Source organism: Perissodus microlepis, chromosome 1, assembly GCF_051167445.1.
Source record: "Perissodus microlepis isolate ML-2025 ecotype Zambia chromosome 1, ASM5116744v1, whole genome shotgun sequence".
Taxonomy (NCBI): domain Eukaryota; kingdom Metazoa; phylum Chordata; class Actinopteri; order Cichliformes; family Cichlidae; genus Perissodus; species Perissodus microlepis.
Window position 1 is genome coordinate 16,085,728 of NC_140461.1, and position 23,359 is coordinate 16,109,086.

Genomic DNA, 23,359 nt, shown 5'->3' on the forward strand with positions numbered 1-23,359 from the left:
CCCATTCATAAATGTGAGTAATTTAGAGACTTGACTCAAACTACTTTAAACAGGGAACAGTGGAGATCAACTCGTGCTCAGACGTGGTACAGGTACTGCTCGGATGAGCTGTAAAAGCTGAACCTTTCTTTCCTCTCTTGTTTTAGTAATGTTGTATTTAACTTGCATGTGTGAGCACATAGATGTGTATTTCAGCATAAATAGCTTTGTTAGTTACCCAAAAAAAAATTGCATTTATACTGAAAACTGAAACCTGAACATGGATACAAGAGCCTGCATGTTGTTTTGGATTTCTGTAAAACAATGAGCCACTTACACCATGCCTCTTCCCAGAGCAAAGCACATCCTTGTGGTTCTTTCACTCTACAAGATGATTTATAGCAGTGTTGACACAAACAATGCCTTTGGATTTAATGTGTTAGGACCCACAGTAGCAGCCGAGTGGCATTATGGCTACAGTGCAGAATGGCAAATAGGCATGTTGTCCTTGGACCAGATATTCAGGGTGTAAGTCCCCATGTTGTCAGCCATCCACCATGCTGAAGCCTCCAACAGCCAGACACTGAGTCACTCCAAGCTCCAGGGGGGCTGCTGTATAGCTGAGCTGCCTGATTTCCCAGCAGAGACAGAAGTTTACCTTCCAAAGCATCGCTTAGTTTCACTGGAAATATACCAGATGTGAATCTTAAATTTGCTTCCTTGTTAAGATGAGTCATAACACACGCTGATTGCAAATCCAGCCTTCAAGTTCACGGATGGTTTTAAGTGACAGAAATAGAACACAGGTGTCTGGAGGAAAAAGAAACACCTGAGGAAAAGACCATTAATTGGTCAAATATGCATAATATAATCGAACACAACTTCAACTCAAACTATTTCGATAGCCAAGTATAGCTGTGGTGCGGAAATTTCACTAGCTGTGTATCTTCCTCCCGCTGCATTCACAGTGTCATGCCTTAAGTCTTCCTTTCTGTGTCATTATCCTAACCCGTGTTGAAAATCCTTTGCTGGTTTTCTTATCAAAGTATGGTTATTCTTCTAGTTGATACTTGATTTGTATTGCACAGGACAAACGTTGCAGTAGCAAGGATGAAGGCGCATTGAAGGATTACTGGGTTGATTTACTTTGAATCTGTCACCAACCTGAAGGGATATCCCAGCCAGAGGTAAGACACAACTGATGGTCATCTAAGATTATCTCCTAGTGTGAGAGGTTTACAAATTAACTCTTCACCTCTCTGATCAATGAGCAGACATGACTGTCTTGATAATGTCAAATTTGATATATTGCTACTCGCCATTACACATTGCATATACTTAGTTGGCATGGGTTGTGAAAAGGCAACTTTATTTTACATCCTCGGGTTTAATCAGCCCATCTTATTAAGTTTTTTCATTCCCTCTCATTCTCTGCTTGTTTCCTGCTTTTCTCCCTCCCTCTTCTCTGTCTCCCACACCTTTTCCCATTCTGCTGTTGCTCAGTCTCAGCTCTTTCTTAACTTTCCTTCACTCCCTCTCCACATTACTCTTGCTTTTCTTCCCTTTTTACCAATAGCTGCCCTTACCACTCAGTGAACTAAAGAAATGATCATTTGTGCTGAAAAGGCTAGACAACTTTGCAGTATAGCACGGATCTGCTCTCACTGCTGTCCTGTGTTAGGTCCTCTTTCCTCTTTTTCCTCCTTCCCATGTTCCTCTTATTCCTCTTTCTTTCACATCCTTGTGTGCACCTCTTTCCTCCCCTCTCAGCCAAAATCAGCAGTTATCATCACAGTGTCAATAAATGAAGTATCCCCCCCCCCCCAATAATTGTGATTGCAAATTAAAATCAAAAAATGTGTGTGCGCATTTATAGCCACATATATGTGTGGATAATAGTGGTATTTTAAAATGTGGCTTTGTGTCAGTGCACACCCACAAAATGTCTCTGCTCCTAGTTTATCTCATTGTTTGAACAGCGCTGCTTTAATTAGGACAGGCCTGTCTATCTGTGTGCGTGTGTGTTTGTGTGCGTTTGAGAGAGCGAGCGAGCGAGAGAGCAAGACCAAGGCTGTGCATGTGCCTAAAAGTGAGTCACAGTCTTCATGTGTGTGTGCATGTTCCCATAGTGCCCCCATGTGGAGGATTGCAAAGAAATATATATTCTATAGTCTGGTTTCTTAGCACACAGACACACACACTCGTACACTCCAATGACACGGTGTTATATTTGGAAACACAATTTCATGCTATCAGTGCTGGCTAGCTATTCCATTTAGATAGCAGCCATCTATATATAAATTTGTGTGTGTGTGTGTGTGTGTGTGTGTGTTATATATTTGTGTGTTTAAGTGTGTTTGTGATCAGGTTGTGTGTCTGTGCATATTGCATTTCTGTGAGTGCACAGCTCACCCGTGTGTCTTGCAGAGACGAGTCATTTTCCAAGTTTATTGAAATTAAAAAGTGGTTGCCATGGCAACATTTGGATTCTCTGTAATTATGTTGATTAAAAATGTGAAAATTAATTAAAAAGTCAGGAAAATGATCTCACAGCAGATGATCAGCAAAACATCAAAATGATTCAGATCTGTCTCTCTTTCCCTTCCTCCTGCTCTCTCTGATACACTCAAGCCTTCCCTTCCTGTCTCCCTCTGTCGCACTTCAGAAGTCCTTTATTGCCACACAACACTGAATTATCTGCATTCATCGCTCACACAAGCTTGTCTCCTTTCCTTTCACACTTAGTGTATATAAACACTTTATGGCATGATGAAGTTTGTCTTCATGTCCAAAGGGATAAAAAAAACAAAGCAAAACACAACAGCACGGAAAATAAGACAAACTGCACCGCATCTACACCCCCCCCCCCCCCCCCATCCAATCACTCAGCTCATTCACAAGTTTTTAACAAGCATGACAAGACTCGCCTCATGCTGCCAAAGCAGACGCATCAGCAACAAAAGTAACACTCAAAATGAGGAACCTAACAGTCTCAGTTTCTCTCTTCCAGCCTTCTCCATTACTCAGTTCTCTCACAACCCGTCTCTTGTTCTCCTCTGACAGAATGAATAAACAGGCTAGCAAAGTGTAATCGCTTTCTTTTATTAGCAACAGCAAACACAGAAACAATGACTTTACCCTGCGCCCCTCCCTCCCTCTTCTCCGTCTGCTCCTCTCATCAGCTTTAATGAACCACAAATCTCATCAGCCATCCTTTCATCAGCTCTGCCATCACAACTTCCTGCACTTGGGCTCAAGTCTTTAAACCTGACTACTTATAGCATGTCTGTTTCTGCTTCTGGCTGATGACCAGGAGGACTGAACATATTTGACTGCAAGGCAGAATGCATATCTTCTGCTAACAGTCAGAGTTAATATTAGGTAAAATTTGGTAATGACGGTTTGAGAGGCAGCAGCTTCGCTTCACAGCTCTGGTTTACTTAATGGTGATTCACTGCCAGTTAATCTTCAGCGTGTTCACCATGGTGATCTTAAGGAGGATGGTGTTATACATTTGCAGTCATCAGTTGACCGTGTTGTTGAGGTGGCAGTATAATGACTACTTTGTACAGCCTGACCTATTTCTCTCTGTCCCTTTTTTCTTCGTGAAAGGTGTGTGTCTGTGTTTTTTTTTTTTTTTTCTCCCTTTAAACAACATAAAATGAACACTGATCTTGTGAGCTGTGATACTAAGCCTGTGTTGTTTTTGTGCATTTAAATATGTAAATGACTGTGAGACTGAGCCAAACCACTGATCATATTCAGAAAAATATAGACAAGAAGGGCCCACCTCTCTCCACTGGCTCATAATGAAACTTGCCTCAGCCCCATAATCAAAGGCAAATGGGAGTGGTGTGTATGTGATTATACCAAGAACATCTGGTGCTAGACACCATCAAAAATGCAGGTAATAGTCAGCAGGTTAGTGATGTGAGGGCATGTCAAAGCTAGTGGCCCTCGCAACTTTGTAACATAACACAGCATTTTTTAAAACTATGTTTAGAGTAATCCTTGATGGAGCAGACCATCTCTCTGGTTTACTTGAAATATTCTGTGACACAGATAAGAATTTAAAGAGAAAACTCTTAAACTCTACAGTGAGGGGATCCCATGGTTTTGGTATGCTGTGGGGGTATTTTGGTGGCATGACAACAAAGATGGATGGGTCACGTGGTTACAGGGGACAAAACCCACATCCATAGGGCATGAAATTAATGTTTACTGGTCTCTTTTGGGATTTGTACTTACTAGACTTTAACCCAATTTAATACCTATGGAAAAGTTTTGACTAACATGTTAAACTCCCCCTAACTATGATAAATATGAAATATTGTGCCAAGGTGCATCGAAGCTTCAAGTCAGTTAACTTTGGGCAATGTTCCTGTAATTTGCAAGCCATTTAATATTTGATTATACTGCATGCGGTGTCATTTGTACACTTCAAGAATGAATTTAAAACACATTTCACTCTTTCTTCAGAAAGTTTTATTCAATTTGTAGCTTTATTCGAGTTCATTTCAATTAATTTCTAATTTCCTCATGTTTAGATAGTGCCTAGCTTTTTATTATTCTAGTATAATTTTGCTGATTTTATACAATGATTTCACATTGAAACAATTTTTTTCTTTCCATCACAATTGCAAGATTTATTTCATATGTCAGGGTTTTCTTGATGCTCTAATTTAATGCAAAGAGTATTAGCTCCATTTCAATCCAGATAGAGAACACCAATAAAGGCTTCTCAGCTATGTGTGTTCTAATTGTGCACCAGTGATTGCGTTTCTTCTGCCTTGCTTTTCACTTCCTCCGACTTGGAGTAGGACTCTTCACCCCTCTTCCCAGTGCTGCCTTAGGAGCGGCAGGGCTAGGAGTTGAAGGGGCAGCGCTCGGAGCAGGCTGGGTCTTAGGCTGAGGGATCTCGATTGGTAATTTAGGTGGGATGATTGTTTTAGGGGTCAGAGTTGGTTTTGCCTCAGGGATTTTCTCCCCATGGCGATACACACTGACCTGGAGATAAAAATAGCGAGACAAGGACATAATGTTAATACCCATACATGCATTTACTACAGCGGTGAACACAAAAGGATTGTTTAAAGGGCTGCAGCACATTGCATCATCAATAGAAATTATTTAGGTATTTTTAATTTTAGAGAAATTTGGATTTTGTATTATTTTATATTAATTCTGTCAAAATCAGGGTGAGCAAAAGTAACAAGGTCAAATATCAGGCCCGTGTAAGGTTTTTGTGTTGCTGCGATCAAAATATATCCCCATGTTGGGCACCAATGAAAAGAAAATATTTCTGCTGCAGATGACGGCTCAGAGTAAATTCAGTCATTTGTGTTACACAGCGGCAACACTCACCACTATATCCACAGACTCTCCTCCATATTTATTCTGGACAATCATGGTATATCTGCCAGAATCCTCCATGGAAACGCCTTTGATCGTCAGACTGGCAAACTTGCCCTGGTCCAGGGAGACCACATACTGGGAAATGAATTCAGAGGTTAAAAAAAAGTGAGAAAGCCAGTGGAGGGAGTTTAGCATGATTTATTCTTTAAAATGCTTTACTCAAAGTGGCAGCATGAGCAAAAGCTGAGCGCTGGTGCATGGGCTGAATGGACAAAGGGACTAATGATGTATTCCTGTCTTATCTGTTCTGCTGCACTCAACCACGCTCAACCAAAGTATGGTGAAATTGAAAAGCAATACAAATGTGCCCGATCTATATTTTTTTAGACCACCCAAAAAACCCTACTGTATATTGTCTCTGATACTCTAGTCTACACAGAGTACTTTATTCTGAATTGTACCATGTACTACGAGTGGTGCAGACAAGAGCCCAACATTTTAAATTGCCTCTTGTACCTGCCCACTCACTTGTAAGGTCTGGACATTTATACATTTTATGGAGTGGTACTTTCAGCAGGTTAATTACATTATTAAGAGAAACACTTGCCTTTTAATTACAAGAAATAAAACGGTCTATTAGATTAAAATCCTAAAAATGGTAGCCATTAGCGTGCTATGTGTTCTTGGTTAAATGCATTAATTTACTAGACCAATGTAGGTTAAGCTGTGTATTATTCAGAAAAAAAAAAATTCTAATTAGTCATTTCTGTGATACAGATATTATAAAATCTGACAAAATGTCTAAAAAATAGTAACTTCTGCTTATTACACTACTCGAATTGACATGCTGTGTACTTCCAGAGTCAAACACGAGGATTAGATATAAAATTCTCTGGATCTTCTTATGTTCATGTTTGTTTTTCATTTATCTTCATGCATCCTCAGAAGCCTCTGTTGTAACTAAGTGCATGAGAGACACTCCAGAGGTTTGGAAAACTCATCAGCAAGGGCCTCGCTTCTTGTTTTAGACAGATTATTAGCAGGTGAGGGAATGAATAAAGGAGAAAACTTGAACACAAATTCCTCCTGGACCGGGGTTTCTCAAACTTAAATCTTCAAAGCTGGTAGAAGCTGCAGGATTCTGATGCTGTTGAAAGAGCTTTCGTTGACTAACGACAGACTGTAGACTTACTGTACTCTGATTGGCAAGTAGGTTAATGAGTTATGAGAGGTAGAGTTGTTCCATTACTGATCTAAGATTGTGCTGATAATACTGACTTTGGGGTCAGTATAGAAGCGTAGTGTAGTTCCCTGAATCTTGGTGCTCTCAGTGGTAAATACACTCACCTGCCACTTGATTAGGTATACGTTGCTAGTTTTGGATTGGATCCTTTTGTCTTCAGCCTTAACTCTTTGTGGTGTATCTTTAGCAAGATGCTTAAAACATTCATCAGGGATTTTGTTTCATATTGACATGATGGCATCATGCTGCTAATCTCATGCTCCACCACATCCCAAACGTACTCCATTGTTGATCTTCTATTTTTGATCAGAATACTTGGTTGCACCAGAATACTTAGACTAGCTCGTCTGTCACAAATAACCCTGCTCATGTACATTCAGAGTCTCACCTTTCTTCCCCCTTTTGATCCCCCTACATGCCTAAATGTACGGCGTTGCTGTCATTGGCTGATTAAATATTTACTTTAATAATTTCTTGAACCGGTGTACCTACTAAAGTGGCTGATGAATGTATAAAAAGGGCTTTGACACAATAGGGACAACATCACATTCATGAAGTTCCTAACAAGGAACTAAAGTATATCAATGGTTTTGGGGTATTGTGCATTTTATTACTACTAATCATTTGTACTAATTTAAATATACATGAAGCATGCTTTTTAGAAAGTACTTCATTACCACTTTCAATATTACTAGAAATAGTTTTTGAATTACTGCCATTTCATTATTTTATATGAATACTGGTTTTAATATCATGGTAAGTATTATAGACATTGACTTTTGAACAGACATTATCTGATCAAATGAATCTGGAGAGTTCTCAAAATAACATGACATCATGAAGCATATTTTAGTAGACACATACTGAGTGTGAAATTTCCACAAGACAAGTTAATAGAAACATTATGTTGTAATTGTGTATGGTTAATGAGACAATTAATCATGAGACAGGAGGGGAGGAGTTGAGTTTCTGAAGAGGTTAAACAGAGAATAAGGCAGTATTTATCGGGAAGGAATCAAATAAAAGTACAAAGCCCCATCTGAATATGAACGGGTTGTATATGTGACTTGCAAACACAATTTAATTGGTTGAAAACAAGTTGTGAAATTTATTTTGACATAACTCCAATAACACATTTACACATTTACCTGATCATCAGGCTCGACTTCCGATCCATTCTTCAGCCATGACACCTGAGGTTTGGGGTCTCCACACACTGTACATGTTAAACTCAAAGTCTACAGAAAGCATAACAAATACCTATTAGCAAAATGAGACCGAAAGCATGCAGTTTCACACACTTACACGCCTACCTTCTTTTCCATAATGGTGACCACATCAGGCAGTCCTCCCACCACCTTACCACGGTCTAAAACAAACAGTTGTTAACATTCTAGGTTATTCCTATTGTTTATTATATTAAGCTATTATATAAAGGAGAACAGGAGGATAAACTTACTCTTCTCAGCGTATGCCTCGGCCCTGAAAAATCAAAGCAGTTTTGTATTATTATACAAATTCTGTCACTAGCAAATCTTTATTTAGTTCAAGTTTTACTTTAGCCAAGTCATTTCTGGTTAGCTTTCATTACCTGGCTCTGACCACACATCATTTTTTCTTTGTTTTTTTCCTTTTCCTTTCGGTTAACTAACAGTGGTCAGATGGTGTGCCACAAGGTGCTTTAGATTTACAGCCAAACCTCCTTTTAATATTGTTTACTTCAGGAGTTTCATGTATATTTCCTGGGGAAAAATGATATTGTTATGTGAGGGCTGTTGGAGCAGCATGGCAGGACCAGAGGTCAGCCACAGGACCAGATGGTTGGGGAAACTCTGCTCTCCTCTTGGCAAGTTGATGCTCAATCAAAAGGGTAACAGCGTGTCACTTGTTTCAATGTGTTTGTAAAGTCTTGTGCTTAAATGTCTCTCTTTGAATGTTAATTAGAAAAGGGATTTGGATGGTTTCCACACTGCATGCAGTGTTTAGTGTTTGCAGTCTCAATCCCTTTCCCAAAAGGATTTGCAAAATGTGTGTGTGGGTGTGGGGTTTGCTTTGGCCCAATTAGCCCACAGACCCCAAAGGACCTCTGCTACCTGACTGCTTCTATTTTTAACCAAGATTTTTATCTCAAATTATAATGCGCTGGACTCTTTCCAGACAGCCAGCCTTGGAGTTTTTGAATTTGCTCAACTTAAAGATGCAGGGTAATTTTTCCTAATGCTGTATTGATCATTTATGCAACTCGAGTTGCAGTGATTTAACAAGACTTTTCAAAACTGTAGCTGTAGGTGAAAAAAAAAAACATACTTGCATGCAGAAGTTTTACACCTCTTGGAGCTCTTTAGATTCTGCTCATGCAATAGTGCCAGGGAAGCGTCTGATTCAATTTGCAGCATGCTACATTCATGCAGCAGTGATTTAAAGCATACACACAGTTTCTTCAGTCACAGAAAAAGGAGAATAAGTCATTAAATAATATAGTGACCTAATCTGAAAATCATAACTTTATTCTGGGATTAAATCCTGAGTCAGACTTCCACAGTAGACCTTTGAAAAAAAGTGCACAGGTCCTTACAGGGCAAAGCACAGGCTAATTAAACAACTAAAATATTCAAAACAAGCAGTTAGTTTTAGTGTAGCAGTTTGGAGTTAGGAGTGCACTGATATTTTAAAGTGACAAGTCTAATCAACGAATGGATCTACACTGATTAACACTGAGCATATAGTGGTTACAAAGGCTCATACAATCCTTCTGCAGTGTCTCAAATGATCTGAAGGCTTTGCACTGTTTGAAATGTGGAGAAACAAATGTTAATGAAATTTCCAATAGATGTTTTACTATTCAAATAGAATCAGAACGAGAGAGTCGAATATACGTGTATTTATAGAAAACCTCATTCTTTACATTATTTGAAGCAGGAAAACAAGACTATTGTTTTCTGTATATGAACACAGTGTAGCCTGGGAAATCATTACTTTGAACTATTAGATGTCAAACTCACAGTTATGAAGCAAATGTGAAGGAAGCAGTGATTCATCATTAGGCGAGCCAGTCTGACACATAAAGGCACAAGATTAAAAAAAAAGAAAACAGCTTTGAGAATATAGTCTTACTTTAGTTTCTGGAACTCTGCAAAGGCTTTCTCATATACTGTTAAACACAAAAACAGAAAACAGTCACTGTCACAGCACATGCCAGTTTACTTTCCTTTAAATTTGGACACACCTAAAACCAAAATAGTCTTTATAATATCAAAACAGAATCTTTCCCTTTTCCTGCTAATGAACATGGTAACATTTTTTTTAAAGAAAATAATAGTTTTAAAATGGTGGTAATACAGGAATGCACCTTTCAGTTATAACACTCATAAATGTGTCATAAATCAAAAAAGTTAATTTGAGAAGTTTTAATGGAGATTTTTTCCATACAGTGCTGTGCAAAAGTTTTGAGCCGCAGTGATTAGTAAAGGTACAATTTAAAAATGATTCTTTGCTAATTTATCTGTTATGTGTAGACACAACACTGCTTCAACCGTTGAGTTGGGGGCCATTTTTATGCTTGAATGATACATAGGTCAGTGTTGGGTGGTTTAAACCAAAAAAACATTCCTCTATAATTAGCCAGAAAATGAGTGAAAAGCAGCTAATGTCCAAAGAAAAACTTTTCAAGGCTTTCTGTCTTTCAAACGATTAGGGAAATAAAGAGTAGCTCAAGACTTTTGCATTGTTGTGTATGTAATCCAATCCACACTAAAATGGTAAATGGCCTGTATTTGTATAGTGCTTTTCTAGTCCCTAAGGACCCCAAAGCGCTTTACACAACCTGTCATCCACCCATTCACACACTGGTGATGGCAAGCTACATTGTAGCCACAGCCACCCTGGGGCGCACTGACAGAGGCTGCCGAACACTGGCGCCACCAGGCCCTCTGACCACCACCAGTAGGCAACGGGTGAAGTGTCTTGCCCAAGGACACAACGACCGAGACTGTCCAAGCCGGGGCTCGAACTCTTGAGCCACGATCGCCCCCACAAATGTATGTAACTCACAAGCAGCAGTATGAAACTGGAGACTTTCATACTCAAAGACTAGCTGAAGTATAACCAGAGAGACTACACGTTGAAAGACAGCCATAAAAACTAGTGACTGTGTTATTTTCTACCCTCTTTTTACAGAGTTATCGATAAAAACAGGAATTGACTCTGGAGGGAAGGAAATAAGAGAGGAAAAGTACTGAAAGTACTGACCATCACCGCTGAGGTCCAGTGCGCGTTTATGTGAGTTTTCAGGGTCAGTGATCACGATGGAGTACTTGCCCTTGTCCTTCTCCACTGGTTCAACTACCTGTGAATCAATCAGCGAAAAAATGATCAGCCACATGACGACAGAGGCATCAACTCAGTGTCTTGGTATTTATTTCTGCTTTGCGTGTTTTGAGCTATGATTTAAAATGAGATTAATTTAATAGGTAGGCTAATTACAATTATAAAGCTTTCTGACAAAATGATCGGAAGACATGCTACTTAATCAACTTTAATGAATTTTAAACCCTTTTTATTCATTAGCTTTCCCTTGTGATTATCCCTTTAATTTATCTCAAAGTTTCCTCGTCTCTGCAAAGACACTTTGAGGACTTTTACAAGCAACACAGACGAGCAGCAGCACCAATGTCTGAGGTGCTTTACTGTCATAAAGCTACTGATGTGTGAGATTCCTCCGAAGCATATACTGTTCAGCTTTGTATAAAAGATGATAATACCTCCATTGTTGCCATAGTCGGGGTTCCACCAATCACAATCTTGTCACTGTGGGAGAGTTTAGTCTCACTGAGGAGAAGAAAAGAGAGGTTAGTGTGTGTGTTTGTGTGGTGGGGGTTTCTTTTTGAGCGAGTGAGGTAAATGAAAATCATATTTACATGCCTCGCTAATGTTATGCCGACCTCTTGCTCTTACACAAACCCACAGAAAAGACAGTGAGATGTTTTAAAATAAAAGCTTCATAATTTTTATTCAGTTTTACTTCATTGTTCTGTCCACTTGTTTTTCTTTCATGAACCCATTTTTTACCATTTTATAATCTCTGGAGTGAACTGGAGTGCTTTTAAGTGCAGAAAAGCCTTCCTTCTTTATAGAAAATAATAGCTGTGTGATTTCTGTCACAAAACGGGGCAATTTTACTGCAATAACAGGGATAATGAAACCACTTGCCAATAGCCCATCAGAAGTTTTATTATGCGGCTTATTGTTTTTCCCACTCGCGGCAGTTTAACTTGAGGGAAAACCAGAATAATGCGTTTGTGGTCAGCATGTTTATAGGTGGACTTAAAAGAATACTCTAGTAAAACAACTACCAGGACTACAAATACTGGAGTTATGCGTATTTTCTTCCTCCGTTCCTTATCTTCATCTTCGTACTCCAACTATTTGGTATTATGTTTGTATTTGTGAGGCGGTGTTAATTCTGTGTTTAATCTAATTCCTTACCTGTGATACCAGGTGATGTTCATCTCTGAGGTGTAATACTTCATGTGACACTGCAGCTGAATGCCTGTTGCTGTGCAGTTTATCACAAGCTCTGCTGCACTGGCTCCTGGAGGAGGTAATGGAGGCGATGGAGGTTGTGAGGACCACGTTTGAAATCAAAGTAAAATACATGTTTTCCTGCAGCTGCTGGACTCTGTGACCTCACTATGCTGTGAAAGCTACTGCATGCAGAGATGAATTAATTGAATAAAAACAAACTTCCATTTTCAGCCATTTGTAGGATCTATTTTGAAATTCCCTTTTGTCCAGCTTGGAGAGGAAAATTCTGCTAATGAAGCAAAGGGCAGATTGTTTATATCCTGGCACTCAGTAAAGCACTTCAACCATAACTTTTTTTTAAGCCGTTATACCTAAAAGGGCATTTTATACTCCACAATGTCTGTGTCGGATTTTCCTCACTGCACATTACAAGTGGGCAAGTGTGTCATCCACCTGGTCACATCACCATGGTTTCCCATTATCACAGTAATGAACCCTCTTCTTCTCTGCAACCACTGCTGTAACAGTTGCTGCAGAGCTGTCAAGTGACTGTCTCTTAAAATAGGAGTAAGATGCTCCTCCACACTGTCACTGTGACAGCGCAGTGGAATTTTAAAGTGATTTCACCACATGATGGCACGATGGCCAAATGCTTCCAGCATGACAACTTCTGCCACACGCTGATAAGTGTGTGTGTGTATGTAGCAGAGGGTTTTTAAAACAAGACCCATATCAGCCTGATGATGGATCTACCAAATCTCTCATCACTGGGGTTTGATGGTGCCATGTTAAATTTAGATAATTTGAACTGGATCCCTACAGTGGGTAGAGGGTGGTGCTGGTGGTGTGTCGTACCGTTTTTAACATGGATGTCTCTTTATGAGATTATTGGTGTGTGTGTTTGTGTGTTTGTGTGCAGAATGCAGCGACTTACCAGCCAGTTGGCTGAGCTTGTTTATGGCATCGTCAAAGACTAGAAGAAAGGCAGAGGAACATGGGGTCAGAGACGGAGCCAAGAGGATGGAAAGGCATGATGCTGCTCTCTGGTGGCTGCATTCAGAGCTCAGTAAGGAAGGTTTAATGAAAACATGGGAATCTGTTACTCTATGGTTTCCCAACCCAACATAGTGAAACAGTGTAAATACCTGCATTTGTTTTGTGAAGTACACTTTCAGCAGATTGTTTCTTGGCATACTTGTTCATGTGAAGCTCAGTCTCAGTTAATTCATATATAAACATCTTCACATATCAAACATATTAAACTTAGGCACGTCAACATCTGTGAGAAATTTGAGAAAGTGGGGTTTTTTGGGTTTTGTGTTATTCTGGGAAGCTATTATACCTATTGAATCAGTTGTTTTACTCACAGTTGACCAAGTCTCCAGTTTTAAGTGTTCTGGGTCTGTTACCAGATAATATCAGACCAAGTGAAATGAAGAGGTTATGAGTCCCACTGGCTATGACATCAGGATGTAAAACAATATTAACGCATTGGAAATCAAGCAATCTGAGCTATTTTGAATAGCAGATCAAACTGCATGCAAAATAGTTACATTCAAACAAGTGACACGTAGAATAAAAAAGGGAGATGAGATATTTTTGGAGAGGAGCTGCCTTTTGGAATTGACAAAAAATGTTTCTGACTAATTTTAACAGTTTTGGCACCAATCATAATGTATGAATCATTCAAGATGTAATTTGTAGACCGAGGCTTTTTTATTATTTCCTTTTTCTTGTGTTGTGGTTTTGTTTAGAAAAAATAGGAACAATTGTTTTTCAGTATGGTAATATATCTACTTTGTATCCTGCTGCTTTTGAGGAAAAATCAGTGAAAAAAATAAATAGTTTATAACATTATACATTTTTTTCCCCATGTCAAGCATTTTATTTATTCTTTTTATAAGAATAATATACTGTAGGTAAACAATTATACTTTCTCAGTAAGACATCAAGCTAACTATCCAGACAGTGAACTTGTCATTTTTATTAAGTGGTAAGATGAACTGCAAAAATAGAGAACATGTTTACCTTTTCCAGAAATGTTTATTTGGCTCATATCTTTTCCTCTGTCATCACTGATGGTGGCTTTGTAAATTCCTGCTGTCTTCAGTGAAAACTGGAGAAGAAACAGTGCGACATAGGGAATGCAGATTTGTCAATTTTGAACACACCATGAGGACAGCGTTGGAAAGAACAAAACAAAAAAACATAGTCTTTAGTGCCACAGTGTGCTCTTACCTCTTTAATTGGCAGTTTACAGACTCCTGATCCCAGGTCAGGTTTTACATCCGGGATGATCTCCGTGTCTTCTCTAAACCAGTGAAACACTGATTCCTTCTTCAAGTTAGCGACCTGTTAAAATCAATTAAAATTGCGTATTATTATTTTTGAAAAACAGGAAGTGAAGTTTTATTGTCACACACACACTTTATATTTTATACAATTCATCGAACAATGCAAATCCAGATGACCAGTGATGTGCTGTATATAAAGTCTTGTTTATGTGGTAGTTTAGGAAGATCAAGAGATGTCGACGAGGCTTTTGAAACACAAAGGAAGCAAATGCCTGCAGCAAATGGATTAAAGTGAAAAACAAATCTCTTAAATGTTAATGCATTGGTGCTTTTGTTTTCTGAATATAAAAATAATACTAATTGGAGAAAATGGTAAAACACAGTTTAATGCTTGGCTGTTTAGTTAATGAACTAAATGGTAAGAGTGCATTAGCATTTGAAGAAGAGGTTATTTAAAATGCCTGTTTGCTGCAGGACAAGTACACTTATTCTTGCCTACAAAAGTCAACAAGTCAGCACGAGGTTCCCAAATGTTAGCATATAACTGTACCTCATCGACTTTTTGCAGTAATTCTCACCCACTTGATGGATTAAAACATAAATCCTGTCTTTCAACCAAAAAAACCTGAGGCTGTTTATATTTTTCTGCAACATATTATACCCTAAATGATCCCAAATTGGAAGTAGAGCATTTTTCTGAAAACTGGTTGATGTTTAAGCTTGCTCTGTTTTGATACTTAACAGTCAAATAATGCATGCATATATTTACTATATCTCTGCATAAATGGTAAATGGCCTGTATTTGTATTGCGCTTTACTAGTCCCTAAGGACCCCAAAGCGCTTTACACATCCAGTCATCCACCCATTTACACACACATTCACACACTGGTGATGACAAGCTACATTGCAGCCACAGCCATCCTAGGGCGCACTGACAGAGGCGAGGCTGCCGAACACTGGTGCCACCGGGCCCTCTGACCACCACCAGTAGACAACAGGTGAAGTGTCTTGCCCAAGGACACAACAACCGAGACTGTCCGAGCCGGGGCTCGAACCGGCAACCTTCCAATTACAAGGCGAACGCCCAACTCTTGAGCCACGATCGCCAAAGATATGCTGATGTCAACTTGACTGTCCCCGAGCATATAAACGGCCACTTTAATTTTAAAATGTTCTTGATAATATGCTTCACTCTAACAAGGGCACGAAAAACCTTATCTATTATTATTATCTGTCTGGACCTTATCATTACGCAGCACTGTGGCATCCACACTTAGTCTCCATAGAATATCTGCTCAGTAAGTGAGCCTCCCATTTGTCAGACTGTAAATATTCAATAAATATCGAGTACCACTGTGTTTACCTTGCAGACCAAAGTGACAGAGCAGTCATCCCCAATCTGAAGTGATAGAAACTCACTAAAGTGGGGGCCTGTAGTGAAAAGAAACATGAGAGGAAGCCTTGAAAATGGACATAAGCTTTTACAAAACACTTGAGGAACCTTGTTATAAGCTGTATTAACTGATGTGTGGTTTTAAGGTTGCAGCTCGAGAGTTTATGTAAAGATAGTCTACTTCTCTCCTGTATGCTCACTCATTAGTTATCTCCTGGGCAACATAGTGTTGTGCTGGTCTCAGGCTAAATTAAGAACAAAGCTCCTACAAGCTTAAAATTGGATGATGTTTTGTATTTCTTACCCTCTTTGACTCTGATGTACTCTCTCCTCTGGAAATCAGCCTCAGCCAGTGCTGCCTTGAAAGCTATGTGCACATACAGATACACATAAACGAAGAATAATTAAAAGATCAAAGTGTTGCTATAGATTTTTTTTTTTTAGTGGTCCCCCATATGAGAGCAGAATCATAATTTATGAAATCAAGCATCTTTAGTTGAGTCTTAGGGAGTCCTATAGACATGAAGTTCAAACCCTTCTCTACACTAACGGGCTTAATAATTTTCCATAATGGGATCTCTAATGCAGCAGATGCTAAGTCTACTGTCATACAAAAAAGCCCATTCTATACACTCTCTGCTACATGTCTGTGTTTCTCCTGGCTTAGGCTTGACAGCAAACCCCCTAATTAGTACGCTGAAAAATAAGAGGTTGTGATAAGTTCTTTCTGCACACATCCACTTAATATACATTTGTGGTTTGATACAATCCAACCAAGAGAAAAAAAAATTACAGTCCAGAGGGTATTGTTCTTTTTTTTGTTGAATGTAGTCGGATACTGCAGGTTTTGTGGGGTCTGACTGGGTTGGAATCACATTTGAAAGGCTGATCGTAGAACAGCAGTAAACCTTGGCCCCTCTTACCATTTCCAATCAGAACCAGTGAGCTCTGTGCCTTTCCTCCTCCATCTGTGATCTGGCAGGTATATGTCCCCTCATTCTCCTCAGTGAAATGATCCATGATGAACTCAATGATCCCTGTAGCGATGTCATGAGCCATCTTGTTGGGCTGCAGAAAAATAGAGTTGTAATTTTAAAAAGCCTACTTGACGACAGACTTTGTGAATATCATAACTTTTGTGTAGTTAAAAACAGCTGACTGAACTATTGTCTTGATAGAAAAGTAGGTTGTTCACCTTGAAGCTAGAATATAAATCATTCATCTCTTCTGTTTTTATTTGCAAGGCTCACTTAAATGGTTTAGCTCATACTTTGGGACCTTTCAGTTTGAGCCTCGCAAAAATTACAGCTGAAAGAAGACTACCTGGCTAACTGATATATCATTTTCCGGACTTCATTTTCCATTTGCATGACTTTCTATACCCATGAATTTCAAGTACTGCATAGGGAGAGTGGCATAGGTAGGAACTGACTACAATCTGCGGGTAAACTAAGATGTATCTTACGTCAGCTCCAGACAGTTCCTTGTTGTTTGCAAAGAATTTGTAGGTGACATTGGAAGAAATCTCCTCAGCCTGCAGCCAGAACCTCATTCGGCCTCTCTCCAGAATCTTATAGGCCAACTCAGACTTCAGCGGGATGACTAGAGGACAAGAGGGAGGAAGGGTAAGGGGTTTCAAAACATTATTGTCCTTGTTTAATGAGGAGACGAAGGAGGAGAGGACAGGAGAAGGAGAAGAGCTCAGGCAATGTGATGCAAAAGCAGGTAAGACTTTTTTTTTTTTTGGATCAAATAAAAAGAGAAATCTGCCCCTAAAAAAATAAAGAAATCAGAAATCTTCAAAGGCAGAAGAAGAAAGAAAAATAAAAGCATAAAAGAGGGAGAACGAGAAATGAAGTGAGCAGGTAAGACAGATTAAGACTCAGAGGAGAAAGTTTTAAAGAAGAGATTAAAAAGGACAAAGAGAGAAACTCAGAGAGATTGAAAGAGTCAGCCAAAGGTACCTACCTGGGTGTCTGATATCATAACTGAGCGCCAGCATCTTTGCCAACTCTATAAGGCACAGACACATTATTTTATAGACACAGACATGCAGTTATCATACATGTGACATTTTATGCATTGGTCTAATTTTACCATTAGCTTCGATGAGGTACCAGATAAGTCAGGGAGAGGAAAATCAAGCAACAAAAACATTAAAACTGAAGATTAAAGCTGAAAGAACGACATTACATTGTGACTCATAACTGGCCCTGAATGCTTACCCTGAAACACAGCCTGTATTATGAGTTGTATTATTGGAGCCTCACCAAGTACCTGTGATATAACTGAAATAAATGAATCCTTGCTAGAAGTTCAGAAATTATTGCGAGTTACAGTGGAATAACTGTAGGCCGAATGGGAAGCAATCAGTGGAAGCCACGTATTATAGCCTCGTAGCAAACTGGTGCAATAGAAGGAAAAGCGTTGTGAAGCTTTCTGACAGAAATCCTTTTGCCACGAAGATCTGGTGGTAAAACATGTTCAGTGCCCCAAGCTTGGAGAAATAATGCGCTCTGCTAGTATCATCAGATGTGTAATGAAATTGTTTGTTGCCTACATGCCAGGCTGATTGTTTTTAAGTATGCTCTCACTGCTTTCATCTTTTATAGCATTCTACACACTGCCTTGGTTCTCCGATACAGTTTTCTTTTGATTTTGGCTCAAGTCTGCGCTTTTGATGTAGTTATTAGGGTGTTGCTCTACAGCTGTTCAAATTTTCACGATCAAGGCATGAGTGGTATTTGCATGCAATAGTTTAACAGAGGTAGGAAACGGATATGGAAGGCAAACTAATGCGTTGAGATGATTAAGATAATAATGGCAACATTGCAAATTACCATATGTCAACAAGGGCAAATGAGCCATGAGTATAGAATACAAATAAACATAAACATGAGAGATTTCATTAAGTCTAAGTTGCAGATTCTCTTACAGATTTTCAAATTTTGCATGACAGTTGACTGGGTGCCTAAGCATCAGAGCCATCCTTACTTAGCAATGAATAGAACCTACCTTCATTAGAGATTGTGTAGCTGGATGACACTCCCTCTGTGTTTGTGACAGAAACAGAATACGTCCCAAAGTCCTCCTTATCTGGGTTCTTGAAGATCAGCTTAGAGCTGCAGTGGAGGGCGGAAGAGAAACACAGACACACACAGTCAGAGAGATTGTTCAAGCTGAAATTGAATGCAAATGTTTGATGTCATATGCATGTTATATATGTGTGTGACTGTGGTCTTACTGGGTGCCCTCGGATTTAATCACTACCCCTTTAGAGAAATCTGTGATTTCTTTATAATCTTTCTTCCAGATGAACTTGGAGCCTTCGTTTATCTGGCAGGACTCGAATGACAGAACAATGTCACCTGACTTCTCATCCACCACACAGGACACCTCCTGGGAACCTTCAATACACAGATAAACATAGTTTTTAGACTCATTTTTGTCTCCAGTTAATGCCCAGAAAGCCTAAACAGCTATTAATGTGAGCTTTGATATTTGATGGATTGATATCACATGTGTCCACTCGCTCTTAAACTCTTGCCTTCACCACTGTCAACAATAGTGCAACACTCACTCAAAGCAAAACCATAGCACTTTGTATGCTTTACAAAGAGGAACTTGGAGACACATATTTATGAATTCTAATACCCTAATATTCTAATAGTAAGGTATTCAGTTTCTGTCTGCTGTTAAATGTTACCTGCAACGGCCTTGGCAGTCACAGGGTCAGAGGCCATTGAGGCCATACCCACTCCAGCAGCATTGACTGCACGCACTCTGAACACATAGGTAGTGCCCACCTCCAGACCTGTTACCTAGGACACAAACAGACAATCTGTTGCTAGGGGGAGTGGAGGTGTGAACGTCTGTAAATGGGTGTGGTAACTTTCAACCTGTGCAAAATTGACAGGTAAATAAATTATGACATAATAACAGCATATTCTATTCTGAATCTAACAATACTATTTGTTTTGTTGATCACTTGGTGTTGTGAATGAATGTAAAATATATGATTCTTTAGCCCAGCAGCAGCTGGATCTATTATTATAATTCCCCTTGTTCTTTTAGGCAACTTACCCTAAATATTAATAATGCATGAGTAATCCGTATTGTTTCAAAGCATATTTTTATTAGATCACTAAATGGTCTTAGTATTATTATAATTATTCTTGTCTTATTTTACTTTACTGACTTTCCATTATCACACATAAGTGATTCACCTTTAAAAGATTTTCTTTTTGAGCTATTTCACCAAGTAATTACTTGGTTCATCCACTAGATGTCAGCGTCACACAGTTTTTTGTACCTACACTGCTGCAGTTTTGGTAGTGGTAAATAAAGTGCTGGAAAAAGTGGATGAAAATTGATGTTTTGGGGAAAAAAAGTTCAGTAAAGACGAAGAAACACACTGTTACATAATAAACATCATGCACTGCATTTTACACTTGTTTAAGCAGTGCCAACATTTAGTCTAACCTATATGTTATATTGTAAATTGAAAGCATTATTCCAATTTCTTTTGTCTTGCGTGCTTGAGTAAAATCTTTGATGAGCGGTGGAGGGTAACCTCTATGATTCATAGATTGGAACAGTGATACCCTCACCTTTAGGAAGCGGTGACTGGCAGCTTTTTCATTGGCTGTGATCCAGTTAGCAGTACCCTTCTTGGCATACTCAACATGGTAGCCTGTGATTGGTTCAGAACCAGTGTAGACAGGCTTTTGCCACTCAACCACCAATGAATTATCTCTCACTTCACAAAAGGTCAGGTCATAGGCTGGGCCTATATGAGCCAGATGATGAGAGGAGAAGAACAACAATTCCATATTTATCTTTCTAGAAGTGTAAAAGCTTCACTTTTGAGTTTAAAGTCAGTCACTAAAAAGTGAAATTTACTAACCAGGTTCTGGCATTGTCCAGGCATCACATGTAAGGTCTTCTGAATGTTTGGACGCTGGTCCAAGACCAGCCAGGTTGGCTCCATAAACCTGGAACTGATAGACTGCTCCCTCTGTCAAGTTCTCCACCTTTTAATAAAATGTTACATGGTTAACTAAAATCCTAGTTATCATTATCAATTTAAACAAAATGGACATGCCACTTTCAGAGTTGAACAGGCCAGTTATGCACAAAATGATCAGACCATCCCAAATAAAATAATATGTATCTTAACTTTTGTATGATATATAATAAGAAGAGTATGCAAGTATGTATGCAAAATTGTGGCCCTCTTCTGTTTGTTTTGATGTTTGAATGTTATAAAAAGAGTCCAAATACCTTATAAACTCTCTCTGTGATTGGTGGGATATGAACCTCCCTCCACATGGTTGTTCCACTACGTCTTTTGTCCACATAATACTCTTTGATCTTTGCTCCTCCAGAGCGAAGAGGCTTCTTCCAGTTCAGGATCATTGAATGGCCGTTGCAGTACAGCAGTGCAATGTCATAAGGAGCAGATGGGGTGGCTGTAAGAACAGTATTGAGTTTTAATTCTTTAAAATGAAAAGGTTTGGGGCAGTTATCATGGTTAACATCTGCAGTAGTGAGCAAATATTTGGCATTACTGACTAAGGGCAGCCTTGACAGTCAAAGGTGCAGACTCCTGGGATTCATCACTGAGACCCAGCTCATTGATAGCCTGGACGCGGAACACGTAGGTTTCTCCTGTGGTCAAACCACTAACCACAAACCTGAAGAGACACAAACGTGACACAAAGCCCATTGTGTAATAAGCTGCCAGAGAAAAAAATCAATTTTTGAGCCCAACAGTGTGTTTGTGTGTCGCTAGAAACATACCTGGTGTTCTTGTGAGGTTTGTGATTGGCTGAGGTCCAGTTCTTGGATCCTTGCACACACTGGTCAATGTAATAACCAATCAAATTATTAGGTTCCTTTGGAGGAGCCCATTGGATGAGGACAGAGGTGTCTGTTTCCCTTGTCGCAATCACCTGACCAGGAGCGGATGGTACGCCTGCAATTGATTAAAAAATAAATAAAAAATAGCTACATAATACTGTAATTACAATTAAGGATACTTTATATTAGGAATCTTCTGGTTTTCAAGTGGCTGCTACTCAGTATCTATACCACAACCCTCTTACACCTGACCATAATTTTTATGTCAGCTTCATGTTTGAAACATTTGAAACAAATCTCTCAGCTGACATATTGAAAACTTTTTGTAGTAAGCAGTTCAGAAGATCACCCACACCACATTTTGTTGTGAAGTAACACATAAACACAATTAAAGGTGTTGTAATTGGTAATAACAAACACTACTGCTGTGTAACAGGAAAGGAAAAATGGAGGCAAACCTTTGAGTTCCTGAGTCTGAATAGGTCCAGTTGGCTCTGATGGCTCACTGGTCCCATAAATGTTGGCAGACAAAACTCTGAACTTATATTGTTTTCCCTCTGCCAGGTCAAAGACAGCATAACGAGGAGATCGAATAGGGACCTGGGTGTTAACGCGCTGCCATGCGCCACTGTCTGCCATGCACTGTGGAGAGACGGAGACATGGAAGCAAGTTTGTTTACATTTTAAGAATGTATTTTATTTTTTCAAGGCTTGTCTCTATATGTGTTATACAGAAGACCTGTAAAAATAGTTTAGGCACACAAGTTAATGCAGCTGCATAATATAAAGGAGAAAAAAACTGCTGTTACTGCTTCGTCAAACTATAAACAACTGTTGAGGGGGAAGTCAGAGAATTAGAATATGACATTGTTTGTTACCTTTTCTATGTAGTACCACATGGGAGCGCTGCTGGTGTACGCTGGGGCTTTCCAGCTCAAAACAACATAGGTCCTGTCTGTTTCTGAGGCATTAATTCCTGATGGAACACCTGGAGGCTTTCCTTCAGCTACAAAGAAACAAGACTGAAAACGTTAAAAATATAATACATATTATATGTGGCGTAACAAATACACGAACCAGTCGCTTCCTTGCGTACATCTGTTCAATTGCTTAACACAAATATCTAATCAGCCAATCACCAGTCAGCAACTTATTGCATTTCAACTTGGAGACATGGTCAAGACAACCTGCTGAAGTTTAAACAGAGCATCAGAATGTAACTAGAATGTAACTAGTTCATGCATTTATTACTTCCAGGCTGGACTACTGTAATTCATTATTATCAGGATGTCCAAAAAACTCACTGAAAAGCATTCAGCTAATCCAAAATGCTGCAGCAAGAGTACTGACAGGGACTAGAAAGAGAGAGCATATTTCTCCTGTTTTGGCTTCCCTTCATTGGCTTCCTGTTAAATCCAGAATTGAATTCAAAATCCTGCTCCTCACATACAAGGTCTTAAATAATCAGGCCCCATCTTATCTTAATGACCTTGTAGTACCATATCACCCTATTAGAGCATTTCGCTCTCGCTCTGCAGGCCTACTTGTTGTTCCTAGAGTATTTAAAAGTAGAATGGGAGGGAGAGCCATTAGTTTTCAGGCCCCTCTTCTGTGGAACCAGCTTCCAGTTTGGATTCGGGAGACAGAAACTATCTCTACTTTTAAGATTAGGCTTAAAACTTTCCTTTTTGCTAAAGCATATAGTTAGG

At 39.2% G+C, this 23,359-nt stretch overlaps 1 protein-coding gene across 1 annotated transcript in view; it reads right to left on the minus strand.

Moving 5' to 3' along the window:
- Positions 1 to 4,452: 4,452 nt before the first annotated feature.
- The window catches only part of myom2b (myomesin 2b), a 30,740-nt gene continuing 11,833 nt past the window's right edge, over positions 4,453 to 23,359 (minus strand). Inside the window, exons 13-39 of the mRNA XM_084931972.1 lie at positions 22,529 to 22,656; positions 22,109 to 22,292; positions 21,591 to 21,765; positions 21,363 to 21,484; positions 21,072 to 21,259; positions 20,695 to 20,821; positions 20,399 to 20,577; positions 19,495 to 19,609; positions 19,033 to 19,195; positions 18,804 to 18,910; positions 17,757 to 17,801; positions 17,254 to 17,390; positions 16,712 to 16,856; positions 16,093 to 16,155; positions 15,759 to 15,826; positions 14,339 to 14,452; positions 14,129 to 14,216; positions 13,035 to 13,073; positions 12,062 to 12,167; positions 11,338 to 11,404; positions 10,826 to 10,922; positions 9,692 to 9,728; positions 8,037 to 8,059; positions 7,891 to 7,946; positions 7,726 to 7,815; positions 5,344 to 5,469; positions 4,453 to 4,986 (exon numbers count right to left, since the gene is read on the minus strand). Coding sequence (XP_084788098.1) covers positions 4,777 to 4,986; positions 5,344 to 5,469; positions 7,726 to 7,815; positions 7,891 to 7,946; positions 8,037 to 8,059; positions 9,692 to 9,728; positions 10,826 to 10,922; positions 11,338 to 11,404; positions 12,062 to 12,167; positions 13,035 to 13,073; positions 14,129 to 14,216; positions 14,339 to 14,452; positions 15,759 to 15,826; positions 16,093 to 16,155; positions 16,712 to 16,856; positions 17,254 to 17,390; positions 17,757 to 17,801; positions 18,804 to 18,910; positions 19,033 to 19,195; positions 19,495 to 19,609; positions 20,399 to 20,577; positions 20,695 to 20,821; positions 21,072 to 21,259; positions 21,363 to 21,484; positions 21,591 to 21,765; positions 22,109 to 22,292; positions 22,529 to 22,656 — 2,999 coding nt within the window. The 3' untranslated portion in view covers positions 4,453 to 4,776. The remainder of the gene's footprint in view (positions 4,987 to 5,343; positions 5,470 to 7,725; positions 7,816 to 7,890; positions 7,947 to 8,036; positions 8,060 to 9,691; positions 9,729 to 10,825; positions 10,923 to 11,337; positions 11,405 to 12,061; positions 12,168 to 13,034; positions 13,074 to 14,128; positions 14,217 to 14,338; positions 14,453 to 15,758; positions 15,827 to 16,092; positions 16,156 to 16,711; positions 16,857 to 17,253; positions 17,391 to 17,756; positions 17,802 to 18,803; positions 18,911 to 19,032; positions 19,196 to 19,494; positions 19,610 to 20,398; positions 20,578 to 20,694; positions 20,822 to 21,071; positions 21,260 to 21,362; positions 21,485 to 21,590; positions 21,766 to 22,108; positions 22,293 to 22,528; positions 22,657 to 23,359) is intronic.